This window comes from Vanacampus margaritifer, chromosome 8 (assembly GCF_051991255.1).
Source record: "Vanacampus margaritifer isolate UIUO_Vmar chromosome 8, RoL_Vmar_1.0, whole genome shotgun sequence".
Taxonomy (NCBI): domain Eukaryota; kingdom Metazoa; phylum Chordata; class Actinopteri; order Syngnathiformes; family Syngnathidae; genus Vanacampus; species Vanacampus margaritifer.
The window spans coordinates 12,617,562-12,635,631 of record NC_135439.1 but is presented as its reverse complement, the minus strand read 5'-3'; the positions used below and the strand labels follow the sequence as shown (position 1 = coordinate 12,635,631).

Here is an 18,070-nt window from a genome sequence, read left to right as displayed (position 1 = left end):
GTGTGGTAAAGGAAACTATAGGAATGTTTACTGCGTTAAGTGGCTGTTGTGACGTACAACTAGTCGCTAACATGCATGCTGCAGCACATGTAATGCACGTGTTGGTTTACATTGACGATTTTTTTTTCTTTCAGTGGAGGAAGAAGCGCATGCGCAGGTAAGCACGAACTCTTTTTGTTCTTGTTCTTGTATGGCGTTAGAGAAGAAATCTATTTTTTTTTTTTATTCTTTGTAAGCTAATGTCCAAAGGTCAATTTTCAAAGTGAAATTTTTTGCCTAGGGTGTTCGAGCCCTAGTTAATGAATTGGACTTTCCTAAATGAATAATTTTGTAGTTAGAATTACATTTATTTTTTGTGCCCATTTCAAATGTATTTTTGTTGGGTAAGCTTTTATACCTGCTAATTTATCACTCCTTTATCTTATAGTTGGCAGGAATGTAAGCAGCTGCATGTGTGAACTTAAAGCAGTCTCGTTTGACTCTCACATGATTCTGCTTTTATTAAAACGTGCTCGAGGCTTTGAAAACTAATCAAAGTGTCCCCCTCCTCTTTCTTCACCCTCTCAGGCTGAAGCGTAAAAGGAGAAAGATGAGGCAGAGGTCTAAATAAACCGTCATCGTGCCGACTACAGCCTGTTGGACTTTCTTGTATGACTGAATCGGATGCTGGCCACCTCCATCTTGGTTTTTGACAACCACCTACCTGTGACGGTCTACAAGATGGCACCAACCCGGCAGTAGACATCAGAGATGCAGCCATTTTGATTCATGGACCATGGAACATCTTTTATCTGGCTAACTGTCGTTTGGTGTATGTAACAATAAATGAACACTGTTCCAAACTTTAATAGAAGTCCCTTCTTAATTAGTCAACTCAAGATTGTACATGACTGGTTTATCATATTCTAAAAATGATATAATCAGTTGTGCCTGGATGTGTAAGTGTTAGTGTGGAAACAAATCTATATATAGTGAATTGATACTAAGTGCACTGATGTGTCATGAGGACTTGTACATCGAGCAATTGAATAATCAGTTTCTATAAATTATAGTAGCGATACAGCGAATGAAATAGAGTGCTGCTATTGACAAATATACTTGTCATTTACATTTTTCCAATGAGGCTAGACGAGGGAGAATCTTTAGCTCCACTGTAGATATCAAACTTGGAAACAACTTTACTGATGCCCAACCAGTAGATGGCATAATTGCCTTTGGGAGTAATGGCTGTTTGTGCGAACTATATATATTTTTTCTACTGTTGATTATAAAAGAACGGGACAAGGCAAAAAGGAGTCTATTCCGTCATTTGTCAGATTTGGTTTATGTATAATTATTGAACAGACTTTAATGTGGGTATTGAAAATTTTCTAAAATGGCTGGCAGTGAAATATGAAAGTAAAATTATTTGGAGATCAACTGATCAGGAATAGGTGACAAAAAAAAAAGAATAGGTGACATTTTTAGTGGTCTCCTATCGCAGCTTCTAGCTAATGCTTTAAATGTGCATTTTAACATCCTTAATGCTAATGTCATCAAAGCTACATGTTAAGAGAAAGTTAATGGTGTCTAAAGTTGGTCTATTGCACGTATTTTTGTTGATATTATATACTTTCATCCTGTATCAAATATTTTGAGAAAATTCTTATGTGAAAATCAAATCGAATAAGAAATTGTGATGTTTCTATTAATTTGAATGGTGCACCATTACACACCACATTAAAATGTTTTATGCTGAATGAATGTATAATTTTAAAAATACTAATAACTTACCCTTTTCACCAATAGCATGGTGCATAATTAAACAAGTTCTCTATGTGGCTGTCTCTGTCAGTGGGTAAAGTTTGGAAATGCTGTTTTTTAAATATTTTGAATACTTAAAGGGGGCGCTAATGAGCCAGCACGCTGCAGCGTCGCACACCATTAGACCGTAGAACTACAATTGGCATTGTAAACACAAGGATATGGCTGACGACAGGGGTGGAGGCGAAGACAACATTAACGACAACATGGGCAACCAGCTACAGCTCTTTCCAGGTAAACGGTCCACTCGCCGGCTTAAAGGCTTCTCCGTTCGTCGTCTCCCGGAAAGAAATTGATTCCAGCTAACATTTCGGCTCGCTTTATCGCAATAACAGGCCACATTCAGTCCCAACACAACCTCTTGAGCTGCTTTTATCTCAGCTCGCAGCACAGGCTCGCTGTAGTTTTCCTCTTCAGCGACTTGTATTTCTTGCTGTGCCATAACAGGCAACGGGGAGGAGGAAGACGAGGAGGAAGATGACATGGAGAGTGAAGACCGAGACAACGAGGAGGCAACGAAGCCCAGCATTATCACTTTCGACCCCAGTCTACCTACTTCACATGCTGTGAGTGACTAAACATATGTCTATCTTACTTTCTTTTTTTTTTTTAAATCACGCTCTTTTGGTGTCAACACTACCTTGTTTTGTCAGTACCTGGGCTCGGACATGGAGGAGTTTCACGGCCGCACCGTCCACGACGATGACAGCTGTCAGACCATCCCTGTGCTGCCACACACTGCTGTGATGCTGGTGCCTGGACAGACCCTGCCCCTGCAGCTCTTTAGGCCGCAGGAGGTCAGCATGATGAGGAGTGTCATACAAAGGGATCGAACCTTTGCTGTCTTAGCACACAGGTACATGGCCACCGTATTCATACAGTACATGACTCACATTATGCACTTTGCGTTAGAGCTGAATGATTTAGAAAAATAATTTGTGATTTTTATTTTTAGACCCTATTGGCGCACCACAATTTTTCATTTTGCTACGTAGATATTTGTGGATGTCAGTATTGGTCTTTTCTTGCAATGAAAAATACAATTGAGAACATCTTGATGTTAAAAGGTGGTCAACTTCACGTTATCCATCCATGGTATAATTACTTTCAATCACTTTGTGATCATAAAGTTTTTTTTTTTTACAGTATAAAGTGAACACACACAAAAAAAGCACTTTTGTTAGTGCAATAATAAAAATAAAATCTAACGATTCATTCATCACACTGCTAATCTTGACTGGTTTTATTTAACCATTCTCATAAAAGGAAAAATGCATCAATGAATAGTGCCCAATCATTACTCCAGAACAATATTAAGACAGCAGGTCTGTTCGACTAATAAATGGGAAAAATACCCCTGCCTGCAAGCATAATAAAATTATGAAAAGAATAATTGTAACAAACATCCCACATACAAATGAAACACCTCAGAAAATCTTCAATGTATGAGTATCCTAGTCTTTTTAGGATTATACCCCACTATTAAATCAGGAGGCAGCTTTTTTTTTTTTTTTTACGCACGGTGCTGTCTATTACATCTTGCAGTGAAGCAGGCGAGCCGGAAGCAGAGTTTGGAACGACAGCAGAAATCTACGCTTACCGGGTAGAGCAGGAGTACGGCATTGAGACGGTCAAAGTGAAAGCTGTGGGCAGACAGAGATTTAAAGTCCACGAGATTAGAACTCAAGCAGACGGGTGAGTTGGCATTTTCTCATAAATCATGAACCCCAAAAAAATCGGATCTGTTAAATGCTTACATGTGTATTAATGGAGTTCATCCATATTTTTTTCTAGAAAAAAACAACTGTATTCCTCAATTTTTTTACCACAAAGCACATAAAGGATTAACTCTACAATTGTTTTGCTTTATCTTTTTTGTATGTTTTTTTTTCTACCACATAAAGGTACCAGTAATGATAAAGAGAAGTGTGAACTTTTAAGGGAATACTTGTTGATAAGACTAACTTTATTTGACTTCTTTTTTCCCCCCTTTAGAAAATGTTGGTTACAATTAGGGCTGCAACTATTTTAATACTTGATTAAATTGTCCAAAAAAATCCCATCCCTTTATTAAAAAAAAACATTGTTCCAAATTGGATCAGAAAATGGGATTATCATTGTTTGCTAAATTAAAGTAAATGTGTTTGCAAATATCTTGTATTAGTTAAACACAATTTACACAAACATTATCATTAAGCTTTCATGAAGCACTACAGACTTCGAAGAATATTTACTGTTGAAAAACTGAACATTTGAGGTTTGGGCCAATTTTATATTAAACAAATAAACAGTTATTTAATCCAGGCTTGCTATTTACCGGAGAAGCGTGTCAACAAAATGCATATTATTTACTGTGCTCAAAACATGGACACTTTCTATTTTACAACCAAGAATATTGAGCATACAAATACGTAAACAGTGCATACCGATAAAGTAAGTAACCCCAAAGTTCATGGTGTGGTATTCTTCGATACACATGCACTAATTACAGCTTTTAAAACACCACTAGGTGGCAGTATTGTTCTGCAAACATACTGTATCCTTGTTTCATCCGTATTTGTGAGGCTCATCAAAGCGAGGCATTTTTACTTTTAGTTTTATTATACAACTGTTCACTCTTTATACTTGAATTATAGCTAACAGTGTTAAAACGTACTTAAAACATTGCATGTACACACACTTAGAGGTTTTATGACGGTGACAGTTTGAGCCTGGAACAAATTTAATTCTCACATTAAGAGAAGCTACTAATAATTCACAATGGGCTGACTCAACTTCCCAGGGGTAAATTGAAAAGTTCTTCAAAAACGTTCCTGCAGTGGAGAGGCCATTAATTTACATTTCCGATGGGGAATTTTTTGTTTGAAATTACGACAGCCAGCGTGTGTTCTCCACCCTTACAAAATTAGGAACATGTGCACATTAAAAGAATGGACTTAATGAATATATCTTAATAATTAATTGTATGAATCATCTCTGTACTCTGTGTAATTGACATTCCAAGATGAGGTAGGTAGTATAAATGGACTGTTAAATTTTGATTTGTGCTTGCAATTTAATAACTGGCGAGGGCATGCAAATTTCCAGTGTACTATTACAGTTGACAGCTAGAGGGCAGACACACACGAATACAAACGTTTACTGCAGTTGGTTTTAAGTCATCATTTCTCACCTTGAGTTGCTCCTGTGAACACGCACGTTTTGTATTATGTAACATATTGCCTAGAAATATTAGAAAAGTCATTTTGTGTGGCTTTTAATATCTGCAATGAGTTCGTTTGAATTATCCTCCTTGCTTCCCCGATGCGCTGTACGCCACAGTGGCACCGAAGAAGAAAAAGAACCCACTTGCATATGGTCGTCATGATGTCTGCCGCGCTCTGCTCATAAAGACACATTTCCGCTGTTTGCTCGCGGTGCCCGTGATGCTCACAAATGACCCAAGTTATCATGTTGAACTTTTGACATACCGCCACTGGCGCCAGTTTGGTGGCAAAAGTTGTCATTCCAGTACAAATGTCTTCAATGGAATTAGCTAATATGCACTCACTCTGAGGTGATATTTTCATAATGCTTTATGAGCTTTTTCTCGAATGTCTTTTTGAAATCTTCCCACGTGGACTTTTTTTTTTTTTTTTTACATCCTAAACTGAACATTTTCTTAAACTACATTTTATGATTGTGGGTTTCTCCCCAGGATCCGTCAGGCCAAAGTCCAGATTCTTCCAGAGCGAATCCTATCAGATCCCCTATCTGCTGTCCAGCTGACGCCCCTCTCCAGGCTCGTCGTTCACCCTTCCTCCAAGCCACCAACTCAGAGCTGCAAGCAGGCCGAATGCTGGTGGAAAAACTACCAACAGGTCAAATTTACATTTAACATGCTTTAATTACCCAGTCAGGAAGTCTTCAAAATGATCTCCAGGGCGACCACTAACGCAAAACGCTGCGGCAATCTTGTGATTTAGAGCTAGAGTAAAATTCTGGGGATAAGAATGCCACACTAAAAACAGACTTGGAAACACCATCCTGTATTATTTCATTATGTCGTTCTTCAACATTTCTTTTTTTTTTCTTTTCTTCTTTTTGTGTAATTCCACCACTCCAGTAGGGTACCATAATGACAAATTGTGATGTAGAAAGTGAGACTATAGAACCAGAAATGAAGGTGTGTCATGGCTGCTCAGGACAAAATGGCCACCACAACATCAGCAGTAAATTAGCTACACTCTAAAAAGAGAATTGTTTTACCAACGTAAAAAAAAAACACTTCAAGTGGTAACACATGAATGAATTACGTTAATCCAAAGTGAATATATTAAGTTAAATGAAGATTAATATATTCACTTTGGATTAATTTAATTAAATCGTGAGTTACAATTTGAAGGGATTTTTTCAAAGTTGGTCAACAATTATCTTATTAAATTTAGTTAGTAGTTAACTATACTTCAAAGTAGGGATAGACAAATTACTAGGGGTAGGAATCTTTGAATGTCTCACATTTCGATTCGATTCGGATTTTTAGGTGTGCAATTCGATTCAGAATCGATTTCCGTAATGATCTACTCCAGTCTGACTCGCTAATGCTAATTAGTGCTCTACTCGCGGCACTTTTAGCACACTGTAAAAAAAAAAACTTTTAATTGGAATAACTTGATCATGACTTTTTCATTCTACTCTCTAATGTGGCTACAACTTAACAGTGTATCAGACCGCGTGGAACCACACTGCCCCTAAGTGGTCAAGTCACGTACAACATGAACAGCGCTCCCAATAAAGGCACAGACATACAAAGGGAAGACAGAATAAAATAATTAAATGAAATCGATTTTGAGGCATTTAAAATTGATTCTGAATTGTACTAAATGAGAATCGATTTTTTTGGGCACACCCCTACAAATTACCATGTTGATTGTTGCTGCCGATAATAGGCATTTTGAAGCACATCGGCATCTTTTATGTGATTTTTATGACATTTTTGGTGCTGCATCAGAGCATTTCAGATATATTGAAATGTTGCAAAACTTTATAATAAAAAAAAAATAGTGACAATAATTTAGCTTTTGCTGCAAATTAATATCAGCTTCAAATATTGGTTATCGGCCTCCTTGGCTACTAATAATCGTTATTGGCCCTCAATAAAACATATCGGTCTATCTCTACTTAAAACATTGTCTTTACAATTAACTAATGTTTAATGATTTGTAGTTAACCTTGGTATAGATGAGTTTGAAAAAATAAAATCATAATGGGCACATTGGTCCTAAATTATAAAAAATAAAATAAAAAGCGATATGGACTGTGTTTGATCTTCTATTTGACACTTAATGCTTTTGATATTTAACAACAGTACGTATACAGTCATAGTGGATGTATGCATACTTAAGGTCTGATATTTTTAACAGTGTTTTTTTTTTTTTTTTTTATCTCAGAGGAAGTTTCACTGTGCCAGTCTGACCCCCTGGCCACCGTGGGTCTACACCCTTTACGACTCCGTAAGCGGCTAACAATATTTTGTCAAACCAAGTTGAGCAACCTGGATGTAAAAGTAAACCACGTGGTCTCCTCCCTCCCCGCAGGAGTCGCTCATGAACCGAGTGAAGAAGCAACTTCACGAATGGGACGAGAATCTGAAGGATGACTCCCTCCCTACGAACGCCATAGGTCAGCCCCAGCGCTGTTTATTGCACACTGAAGGCTGACATGGACACATGCGCACGCAATCTGTCTCTCTGTTTGTGTTCCCCTTCCTTCCTCCCCCCTCTTCGGCTCCTGTCTGGCTATTGTCAGACTTCTCCTACAGAGTGGCGGCGTGTCTGCCCATAGATGACTCGCTCAGACTGCAGCTGCTGAAGATCGGCAGTGCCATTCAGAGGCTTCGCTGTGAGCTGGACATAATGGATCGGGTAAAAAAAAAAAAAAAAAAAAAACACACACACACCACCAAATCTTCATTCAGTAGTTGGGAAATATTTGGAATAGGGGTGTCAAAATTAGTGCGTTCCTTTAACACCACTCATTTTTTTTAATGCAAGATTAACGACCGCCTCTTACTTGGAAAACCCGACTGCGAGAATTCCAGTCGCACCTCAGCAGGCACGTCCACATCAAACTTCAGCAGTAATAAATTTAATAATAATGCATATATTTGTGAAGACTGGCGTCAAGTTGTATTTTACAATTTAAAAAATGTGCAGAATTTCACAAGTTACTTCATGTTAAAGATTAGATAGCTCTTAACTCATTCACTGCCATTGACGGCTATAGACGTCAAAAATTCATTTGAACTATTTCTATTAATTTAACATTTTTTTCCACTTTTGCTAACGAGTGAAAACCTAGATTTTTTTATTGAACATTTAGAACAGATATAGAATTTGTGATTAATTGTGAGTTAACTAGAAGTCATGCGATTAATTACAATTAAAAATTGTAATCGCCTGACGCCCCTAATTTTTAATAATCCTTTCTTTTCTTTTTTTAAATTGCGTCAAGCCATTACATTTTTTAATTGTAATGAATCGCATGACTTCAATAATTAACTCACGATTAATCAAAAATGTTATATCTCTTCTAAATGTACAATGTTTTCATACTCTTATTAACAAAAGTGGAAAAAGTGGAAAACTAGAAATAGTTCAAATGAATTTTTGACGTCTATAGCCGTCAATGGCAGTGAATTAGTTAATGTGAAAAAAATGCACTGAGCTGTCACCAATGTCTTACAAATGCAATTATGCCATCTAGTGGTAGAAAAATGACCTAAAGACAAATCAATATCACATTCGTTTACAGTACAGTACATCTTTTTAATTTTAACTCAATTTTATAAATTATTATGAAATTACTGTATCAATGACTAAAAGATGCAGTCATATTTTTATTAGTTTAAATTTTTTTTCCACTTATTATGTTAACAAGAGTATGAAAACTATTTTATTGTACCTTTTATTCTACATTTAGAACAGATATAACATTTTTGATTAATCGTGAGTTAACTATTGAAGCCATGCGATTAATTACGATAAAAAAATTTAATCGCCTGACGCAATTAAAAAAAAGAAAAAAAAGAAAAGATTATTAAAAATTAGGGGCGGCAGGCGATTACAATTTTTAATTGTAATCAATCGCATGACTTCACTAGTTAACTCACGATTAATCAAAAAATGTATATCTGTTCTAAATGTACATTTTTTTCCTAGGTTTTCACGCGATTAATTACGATTAAAGAAAATTTAATCGCCTGACAACCCTAATTTGTAACAATATTTTGAAGCTAATTGGTAATGGTTTGAGTCTTGCTGCAGAAAAATTATTTTTTAAAAATCGGCAGCTAGTTATTGGAAATCTTCTCGTGTGGTTCCTGACTACTATCAAGGTACCCTTGAGCCAGGCACCGTTTTCACTCTAATATTACATGCCCACATGTCTGTGATTTGGTTCTACTTTATGTAGCTGCTGCAATTTGAGGTTCCCATTTAGGGATTATATTCAGTGTAATAAAATAAAAAATAAAAATATTTAATCAAATGGGTCATTATTAATGCATTGTAATTTCAGTAGTGCTTGTTATGTTTCCATGGAACAGTCTTTGCACATCAAGACCAGTTGATCTTTTCCCATCTATTGGACTTTTTTTGTCAATTTTTTTTCTGTTCTATTTATTTATAATTTGTATTTACTTCGAGCATAATAGCATAAACAGAAAAACAGCCGCTGTTTTTTCATAAAGAAGAATGTAGCAATTATTTCACATTTTAAAACAGTTGTCTGCTGTCTTAATCAAAGTTTTTGTCATTTTTCCCGAGGAGAGATTCGCTCTCATGCAAATGCCGATTATGGCATTAATTGCCATGACGACCAGAGCGGAGAAAGAGCATTGTGATCAACAGAGCGGCTACTTAGTGATAGCGACTGAAGAACTATGCGGCTACATTTAGGGAATTTTCCGACCCTTTTTAGAAACAATTTTAAATAAAATCAATGAGTGGTAGATCAAACAACTTTTTATGGTGTTATTTAAGACTTCTGGAGATTGTGAGACCTCATCCAGCAAAGCAGATGTTCACCCCTCGGCATCCAGACTGCAAATAAATAGCATTTGCACGAAACCATCACTGGAATATTAATTTCACATTTGATGGGTGAGCAAGCACTCAAGAGAGCCAACTATTTGTAATACAGCAATAAAAAAGTCCATTTTCACAATCTGCCCCCTTTAAGGTCTGAAATGTCATTTAGTATTACAAGATATGTGTTATTTAAATGACAACTATATTATTCATATAGTTAGATTTCTTTTGTGTATTCATTTGCGACAAGCAATTGAATACAATCCGTGCTTAAACGTAAATATAGTTTGAATTTGTTAAAATTTTATCTTTCCAGCAGCATACGACTGCAATTAAAGGACATTAAATGTGGCCGGTGCTTGTTTTTAAATTGGGACATCAAATTTTTATCAGCTTAATGCAAGATTTCCATTTTTAAATGGGATGGATAGTTTTTAATCGACTGATATACGGCTCACATTCGGCTTCTTCTGCTCACCGCTTGCATCCCTAATTTCATGTAAATTAAGCAACCAATTTTTTTTTTAAGCAGAACCACTACTTTACTGTAAATTATGTTGTTTTTTTTCTCATTGGTTTATAGCTATATGATTTGAATACACATGTTCATTACATGAAATATGCATCTATGCCATTTATTTTTGGATTAGCAGTAGCAAAATCTTATTGTTTGCACACATCAATGCCAATTGAAGCTTTTACTGATAAAAGAATTGTTTGCACTCTCCCACTGAAGCATTAGTTTATGTATGTCCCGGATGTGTCAGCCTGCCAGTTACCACAGCTTTATTGAAGGTCATAAGCAACCTTAATGGGAACATATTATGCTCACCTTCACCTCTACGCTGGCTATTCTTGGACTTGGTTAGAGGTGATGCACACGCGTGAAGCAAGACCTGAAAAACCTCTTAGTCTCCCGGACTTGGACTTGATAGATATTTTCCCCTTTAAGAACATACGATAATTTTTCTTAGATGACAAAATTGTTGTTATAGATTAGGGATGGACCAATATTCAGCATTTTATGAATATTGGCATCTGCCTCTTTTTTTCTTTTTCTTTTTTAGATGGTAGATATATTAAAAACTGTTATTTTTGCTCCGATGGGCGCTTTTCTCCTCCGTCTGCTGAGTCAGCGGCTGTTGACTTCCTGCAGCATTGGCCCGCAATTGGCCCGCAGCACCATCTGATTGGTTGCTCTTGTAGCGCTAACAGCCGATAAACAGCAATTAGCGGCTATTAGCCCGCAAGCTAACGGCTAGCTCGCGGATTAACGGCTATTAGGTTAGCCGCCGTTTTTTAGCGGCTATTTGGGAGTTATCCCAGGTTTAGCGTGTGGGTGAACAGTTAGCCCACGAGCTAACAGTTATATCGCGAATTAGCAGCTATTTGGGAGTTAGCGTGCGGGTAAATGGTTAGCCCGCGAGCTAACCGGCTAGCTCGCGAATTAACGGCTATTAGGTTAGCCTGCGAGCTAACGGTTAGCTCGCGGGCTAACCTAATAGCCGTTTTTAGCGGCTATTTTGGTTAGCGTGTGGGTGAATGGTTAGCCCGCGAGCTAGCAGTCAGCCCACGAATTAGTGGCTATTTGAGAGTTGGCAATATAGTTGGATGCAAAAGCTGATGGCAAACAAAAAACTTTTAACATGTTGCAAATCACAGAATCTGTTTAATAAACGTGCTTGAAGGCATTTAAGCAGTCAAGTGCTGGCGTTTTTATTATTTTATTATTAAAAAATTTGACACCAACTTTTTTCACCCTTCAAATATCGGTTATCGGCTTCCCTGACTACCGATAATCAGTATTGGCCCTGAAAAAAGGATTTTAGGGAGTGTACCTATTATTGACTGTCTTGACTGCCATTCTTTTTCAATGATCCATTCTGTTTTCTCCTCAGTGCACATCACTGTGCTGTAAGCAGTGCCAAGATACGGAAATCACCACCAAAAATGAGATTTTCAGGTGAGGCAACGTGCTCGGCAGGTTATTGAAGTCTAGCAGAACATAACGTTTATTTCATCACACTTTGCCAGATGATATTTATCACCTGAAGTCATAAATTCAGCTAATAGTACGAGACAAGCAGACCTCCCTCTAGAAGTCATTTTTATTCATTCATTATATCAAAAGTAGTACTTGAACTGCTTGTCAGGTTTGAATGTTGCGTCATTGTCCCTAACGCACCAACTCGAGTACAACAGTACAACACTCACTTTAAACAAGCTGATGTAGCCACAGCTGCAGCACTGGCAGCATGACTTTTGTAATATAGTGTTAACAATTACACAAAATTTTATAGGTTTGAAGATGTTGTTGTTTTTTAATGTACAGATATCAAAAAGAGGTTATAAGTGTAAATACTAACTAATGTGCACCAATGTTGTCAGGTCAACGTTTTGTTTGGAGCCTTAATCTACTACTTTTTTCCCTCCCTTTTTTTTTTTACTTTAATTTTTATTTATCCTGGTAAGGCAATTGAGAACAGATTCACATTTGCAATGCAAACCTGGCTCCAGACAGCAATTACAAAACAACAACTTGGCATGTCGGATAGCAACGTAATTTCCCACACTGTCATTATGTGATGATGACCTCGCTGTTGACATCGTTACTGCACTTTGCAGACAAGGTCATTTTTCATAAATATCTGCTCATGGTCACTTTGAATCAGCCTCAAGTGTAACTTGTTGTCACTTCTAGGACGCCAAACAATATGGCGGCAATCAACACAAATTACGGCGACATCAGAAGTGGTTATTTGGCCAGGAAGTTGAAGTTACATCATAACGCGGGCCAACCTTATGAAACAGCGACGTGACACTTAATTTGTGTCACGCTCTTGAAACTGACCAGACACGCACTGGAGCCGAACCCCATGAACTCGCATCCATCTAGAGCAATTGCATTCGATGACTCGTTATGAGTTAGATAGATTTTTTTCATTAAATGCTGACTTTTAAATTGTAGCTATTCAAGCTGTGTCGAACTTAGTTACATCAATAACGGTGGAATTATATAATGGCTAGAACCTTACGCCAAAAATCTTTGTTTAGTATGCCCTTTGTTTTTTAGGTCATGTTTCGGTTGACATTTGAAATGAAAACAAACTTATGTTTGGTGTAAACAGGAATGGATTTATTAATAGATGTATGAAAGTATCAAAGACGGGAATCTGACGTCTCTCTTGAATGGTATTTGTTGTTTTCGCCACCTGATTTTGTGCACGTGTGTCCTCCTCCAGCTTGTCTCTGTACGGCCCCATGGCTGCCTATGTCAACCCACACGGTTACGTCCACGAGACTCTGACTGTCTACAAAGCCAACAACCTCAACCTGGTCGGCAGGCCGTCCACACTCCATAGCTGGTTTCCAGGGTAACTCGCTCTTTGTAGCTCGCGCACCCCGCTGTGACAATACAGAAAAGTACTTTGGTATGACTCAGAAGTGTCGTCTAGCTTTTCCCTCTGAAAAAACTTGGAGTAGCCACACGCCAGTTTCCACTCTGCAATCAGTTCACATTCGAAGCATGCACTGTAATAATAATTTTGTAGTTTGGATTTATATAATGCTTATTGGAATCTAAGCAACCTTTGCTGCTGATCTTTTTTTTTTTTTTTTCCATTAACTTATTCACTGCCATTGACGGCTATAGACGTCAAAAATTAATTTAATTAATTTAACTATTTCTATTAGTTTACATTTTTTTCCACTTTTGTTAACAAGAGTATGTAAACCTAGAATTTTTTGGGGGTACTTAGAACAGATATAAAATCGTGACTTACCTAGTGAAGTCATGACACATTTTTTTTTAACAATCTTTTCTTTTTTAAATAGTTTCTTAAAGAAAAGATTATTAAAAAATTAGGGGCGTCAGGCGATTAAAATTTGTAATTGTAATTAATCGCATGACTTCACTAGTTAACTCACGATTTAAAAAAACTTTAATAATTAGGGGCGTCAAGTGATTAAATTTTTTAATTGTAATTAATCGCATGACTTTACTAGTTAACTCACGATTAATAACACATTTTATATCTGTTCTAAATGTGCAATAAAAACAATTCTAGGGTTTTCATACTCTTGTTAACAAAAGTGGGGAAAAAATTTAATTAATTAGTTAGAATGAATTTTTGACGTCTATAGGCGTCAATGGCAGTGAATGAGTTAAAGAAATACCATGCCTTTACACAATCAATCAATACCTGGGGGGCATAAATCAATTAATCATAAAAAGGAAAAACAAACAACACACAAAAATACAGTTAGCAATAAACATGAAGCAATGCATACATTTTCTGCTCATCCAGGCACTCTTCAAGTTGATAACATGTTCAATCGCTAATTTACTAGGCTAGAAAAATTGCTAATTTATCACGCTGTCATACCATTAAAACTGTCCAGTAGGCCTGTCACAAGACCACATTTTTTAGGATGATATATTTTATCATAAACTATCGCAATACTATCAATGTTTTTTTTTTTTTTTTTAATGCCACTGATGTAACATTAGAGCATGAACATTTCTTAAGAGCAATTAAATTTTAGTTCTCAAAGATATTGAAAATATAAATAAAATAGACTACATGGTCTGTTAAAAAAAAAAAAAAAAAAACACTAACACATATTTACCCAACATACTTTCTTAAGCAATGCATACTGTATAAAGGCTGCTTTCTCAACAGTGTTGAATGGCTGCATCTCATTTGCTATAAAGCGGATAACACTATCAGTGAGGCGTTATAATTGCCAGCTGTTGGGAAATGGATGACCTCCATGTCCCGCCGTGTTTTTTTGTTCCCAGATGAAGAATCTGGGTTGCATGGTTGTTTGAAAGGGGAAGTCAACCAAAAAATAAATAATCTTGACAATAATGTGTTCTATGAAGCCCCACTAGTCTAAATACGGTATTCTGGTTAATATTGCGTAAGTGGAATATGAGTTAAGCAGTAAAATCCAGCAGTATCAGAAGGCGGCCATTTTGCCACTTGCAATTGAGTGAAAATGACATCACAGTTGCTCAGGTAACAACCAATCACAGCTCAGCATCAGGAAACAGGTGAGCTGTGATTGGTCATTGCCTGAGCCCTGAGCAACTGTGATGTCATCTTAAGTTGATGGCAAAGATAGATAAAAACGGCTTGATTTTGCTGCATAACTCATATTCCACAAATGTAATAATAATCCGAATGTCATGTTTAGACTAGTGAGGTCACATATAACATATTATTGTCAAGAAATGTTGAAGGTTGACTCCCCTTTTAAATGGATAACCCAAGTTAAGTTTTTGAAATAGCGAGTTTGTTAATTCAAAGCTACCTTGCCCCCCTGAGACTATTAATGCTGAGACCATTTTTACTGACCACACACTCAAGCCTGATTACCTCCAGACTTGTTCAATCAAGAAATCAATTAAATACAGCCTGCCTGACAAAATGAAGTCTATCAAAAGATTTCAAAAAGTGTTACAAAGCCATTATTAAAGTTTTTAAGACTCAAGAGAATCACAATGAGAGTCATTAGCCACAAATGGAGAAAACACGGAACAGTGGTGAGGTGGCCAGCCTTCAAAAATTACCCCAGGAGTTCAGAGATGACTCATCCAGGAGGTCACAAAGGAACCCGGGACAACATCTAAAGAACTGCAGGAGTCCCTCGCCTCAGTAAAGGCCAGTGTTCGGTGTCGACTAAATAATAAGAAAGAGACTGGGCAAAAATAAAATCCATGGCAGTTTTCCAGGTCGGAAATCTCTGCTGCTTAAAAAGAACATGAAGACTCGTCTGACCTTTTTTTTTTTTGTTGTTGTACGTTTTATAAGATGTGCATCTGGTTACATTTGGTATAACGGCATTTCATAAAAAGACTCATACGAACAGGTTTGGGGATGCTTTGTGCTTTCAGGACCTGGATGGAGAATGTTCAGCCATCGGGTTTTGCAGCAGGACAATGATCCAAAATGCTCCCCTTTTAGTATTATTATAACAGCAGTCCGCCAGTTTTTTTTTTTTTGTTTATCTCTCGACATAAAGCTCCGCTCCTCCACTTTCAGATACGTTGCGAGCGCAAATGGTTCCGTGGATACATTGATTTGTAAGACATGCGTCACTCTCCTCTGTGACGTTGCACCCCCCCTTCCACACGTGAAAATCTAGCTACCGTAATGTATGTGGAATCAATGCAAAGCTCTGCTTCTCCGCTCTCAGAAACCGTTGGAATTACGTTGCTAGCACAAATAGTTCTGGTGTTACGGTACTTTGAAGTTACTCAAAGTTACTTCCCCCTCCTCCACACGTGACAATCTGCTAGCTACCGTAATGTATGTGGTATCCACGTGAAGCGCCGCTTTTCTGCTTTCAGTAGCCGTTGGAATTATTTTGCTAGCGCTAGCGGTTCAGGAATTACGGTTATTTGAAAAAAAAAAAAAAACAAGTGTGTTGTCCTGTCGCCGCCGACTGATTTAGCTTAAAAGCACCCCGTTAAAGTCCGCTCTTGAATCCAATTGTAATCCTGCTTTAAAACCCTGCATTGTTGGTGAATAAAAAAAATTTGATCCGCCCCTTCTGCTCAGGTACGCTTGGACAATCGCCCAATGCCGAAGCTGCGGCTCTCACATGGGTTGGAAGTTCACCGCCACCAAGAAGGACTTGTCCCCACATCGTTTCTGGGGTCTGACTCGCTCGGCCCTGCTTCCCCGCATCCCCCCCGACGAGGGCGAGGACGGGCGGGACGGCTCTCGCCTCTTCTGCCTGTGACGTCTTGACCTCCCCGTCCTCGTCGTGTAAAAACTCCCGCCCGGTTGGTTGTGTTGCCTCCCAAGTAATCAATACATCACACGCTGTCACCCCGGGCAGTAAATCCATCATATTAGCGGAAAGGTCATCCAACCTTTACATGGCACATGCTATAGGAGGAAGGCGGGTTGTTCTCTAAGCTTCTTTATATGTGGGTGCACCCGTGAAGACAAAAGAGACATGCTTCCCATTCGTGGTCGTTTGAGCATGCCGCTTCGTCTGTCCAGCTGCAAATTGGAAGCGTCATGCTTAGGCCCTCCAGCTCGCCACTTGGCGGAGGGTTTTAGAGCGTGAGCAAACTGTCTACCCGAATTTCCAGTGAGAGAGTTTTTGTTTTGTTTTTTTGCTTTATTCGTCAATGATATTTTGGAAACCTGGAAGTAAAGCGGTTGTATTTTTGTATGCAGATAAGTTGCTGATGATTATAATGGTCTACTTCGTGAGGACCTTTTGTGAATCGAGTGTGCTTTGTGCTCTAATGGCAATAATGACCCTTTATAAAGGTCACAACTGATGGCAACTAAGTGGGAGAGGAGCATTTAGCTATCATTTTTGAACCTTACGCCTATCGAATCACTTTCAGAACGTCAAGCAAGAAAATGTACAGTATGTTCATAAATGGCAACATGATGTCCTTTCTGACTGTTTGCTGTTTTGCAGCGTCGTCAAAATGTGCTGATGCAGATGCTGGATCATGTTCGGAAATATTCTATATTAAAATTGCACTGAATGCGATATGCGCAAGTGCTGACAATGTAAATATTGTGTTGGCATCCATAGACTTATTGGGGGGATTTTTATTTATTAATTTTTAAAACACCTCACATCGTAAGCTTTTAAATGATATCCATGTTAGCAATCAACCACATTTGCATCAAATTGTCACATCTAAACACAGCGAAGCAGAATTGAGCCCTTTTTAATTTGCTGCTTATTCACAGCTGTCCTGCAAGAATAAAATGGTGTAAAACCTCAGTGGGATCACTTTCAATGAAGCGCATTGCTTAAACGGAAGCTGATTCACACTGCAAAAAGTTATCATGTCAGACTGACATTATCATCCTTTGAGAATGGAAAAGGAAATGTCTGCAGTTTATGCATGTCAGGTGACTAGCAGATGTGTGAACATCACCTCTAATCCTAAAATGGAAAAAAAAACTAGTTAAATCATGTAGGCTCCTGTATTTATGCCCTTTTTGCAGTACAGTAGCTACACCATCTGCTGTCTTGTGTGGCTATTATGCGGCCTTTAAAAAAAAAAAAAAATTACCACCCAACCAAACTAATGGCCCGAGTCATTTTTTCTGTTTGCTGATTCATTTCATAGGTAGAATTGAGTCAGCGTCTTAACTAAGCATGTAGCCAATTTTAGCAGAGGAGCATCCTGAGAACCTCTAATGTTGAACACA

General features: G+C 37.8%; 1 protein-coding gene across 2 annotated transcripts; it reads left to right on the top strand.

Moving 5' to 3' along the window:
* Positions 1-1,868: 1,868 nt before the first annotated feature.
* crbn (cereblon) lies at positions 1,869-17,421 on the top strand. Of its 2 annotated transcripts, XM_077573556.1 has the most exons (11): positions 1,869-2,037; positions 2,251-2,369; positions 2,457-2,659; positions 3,349-3,498; positions 5,501-5,663; positions 7,233-7,295; positions 7,380-7,464; positions 7,591-7,706; positions 11,771-11,835; positions 13,115-13,246; positions 16,439-17,421. In XM_077573556.1, exons 1-11 carry the CDS (start codon positions 1,965-1,967, stop codon positions 16,620-16,622), a joined length of 1,353 nt encoding a protein of 450 aa, XP_077429682.1. In that variant the 5' UTR covers positions 1,869-1,964; the 3' UTR covers positions 16,623-17,421. The 2 variants fall into 2 exon arrangements, with proteins under 2 accessions (XP_077429682.1, XP_077429683.1); XM_077573557.1 differs by lacking the exons at positions 11,771-11,835; positions 13,115-13,246; positions 16,439-17,421 and adding an exon at positions 7,836-8,048.
* The last annotated feature ends 649 nt before the right edge of the window (positions 17,422-18,070 follow it).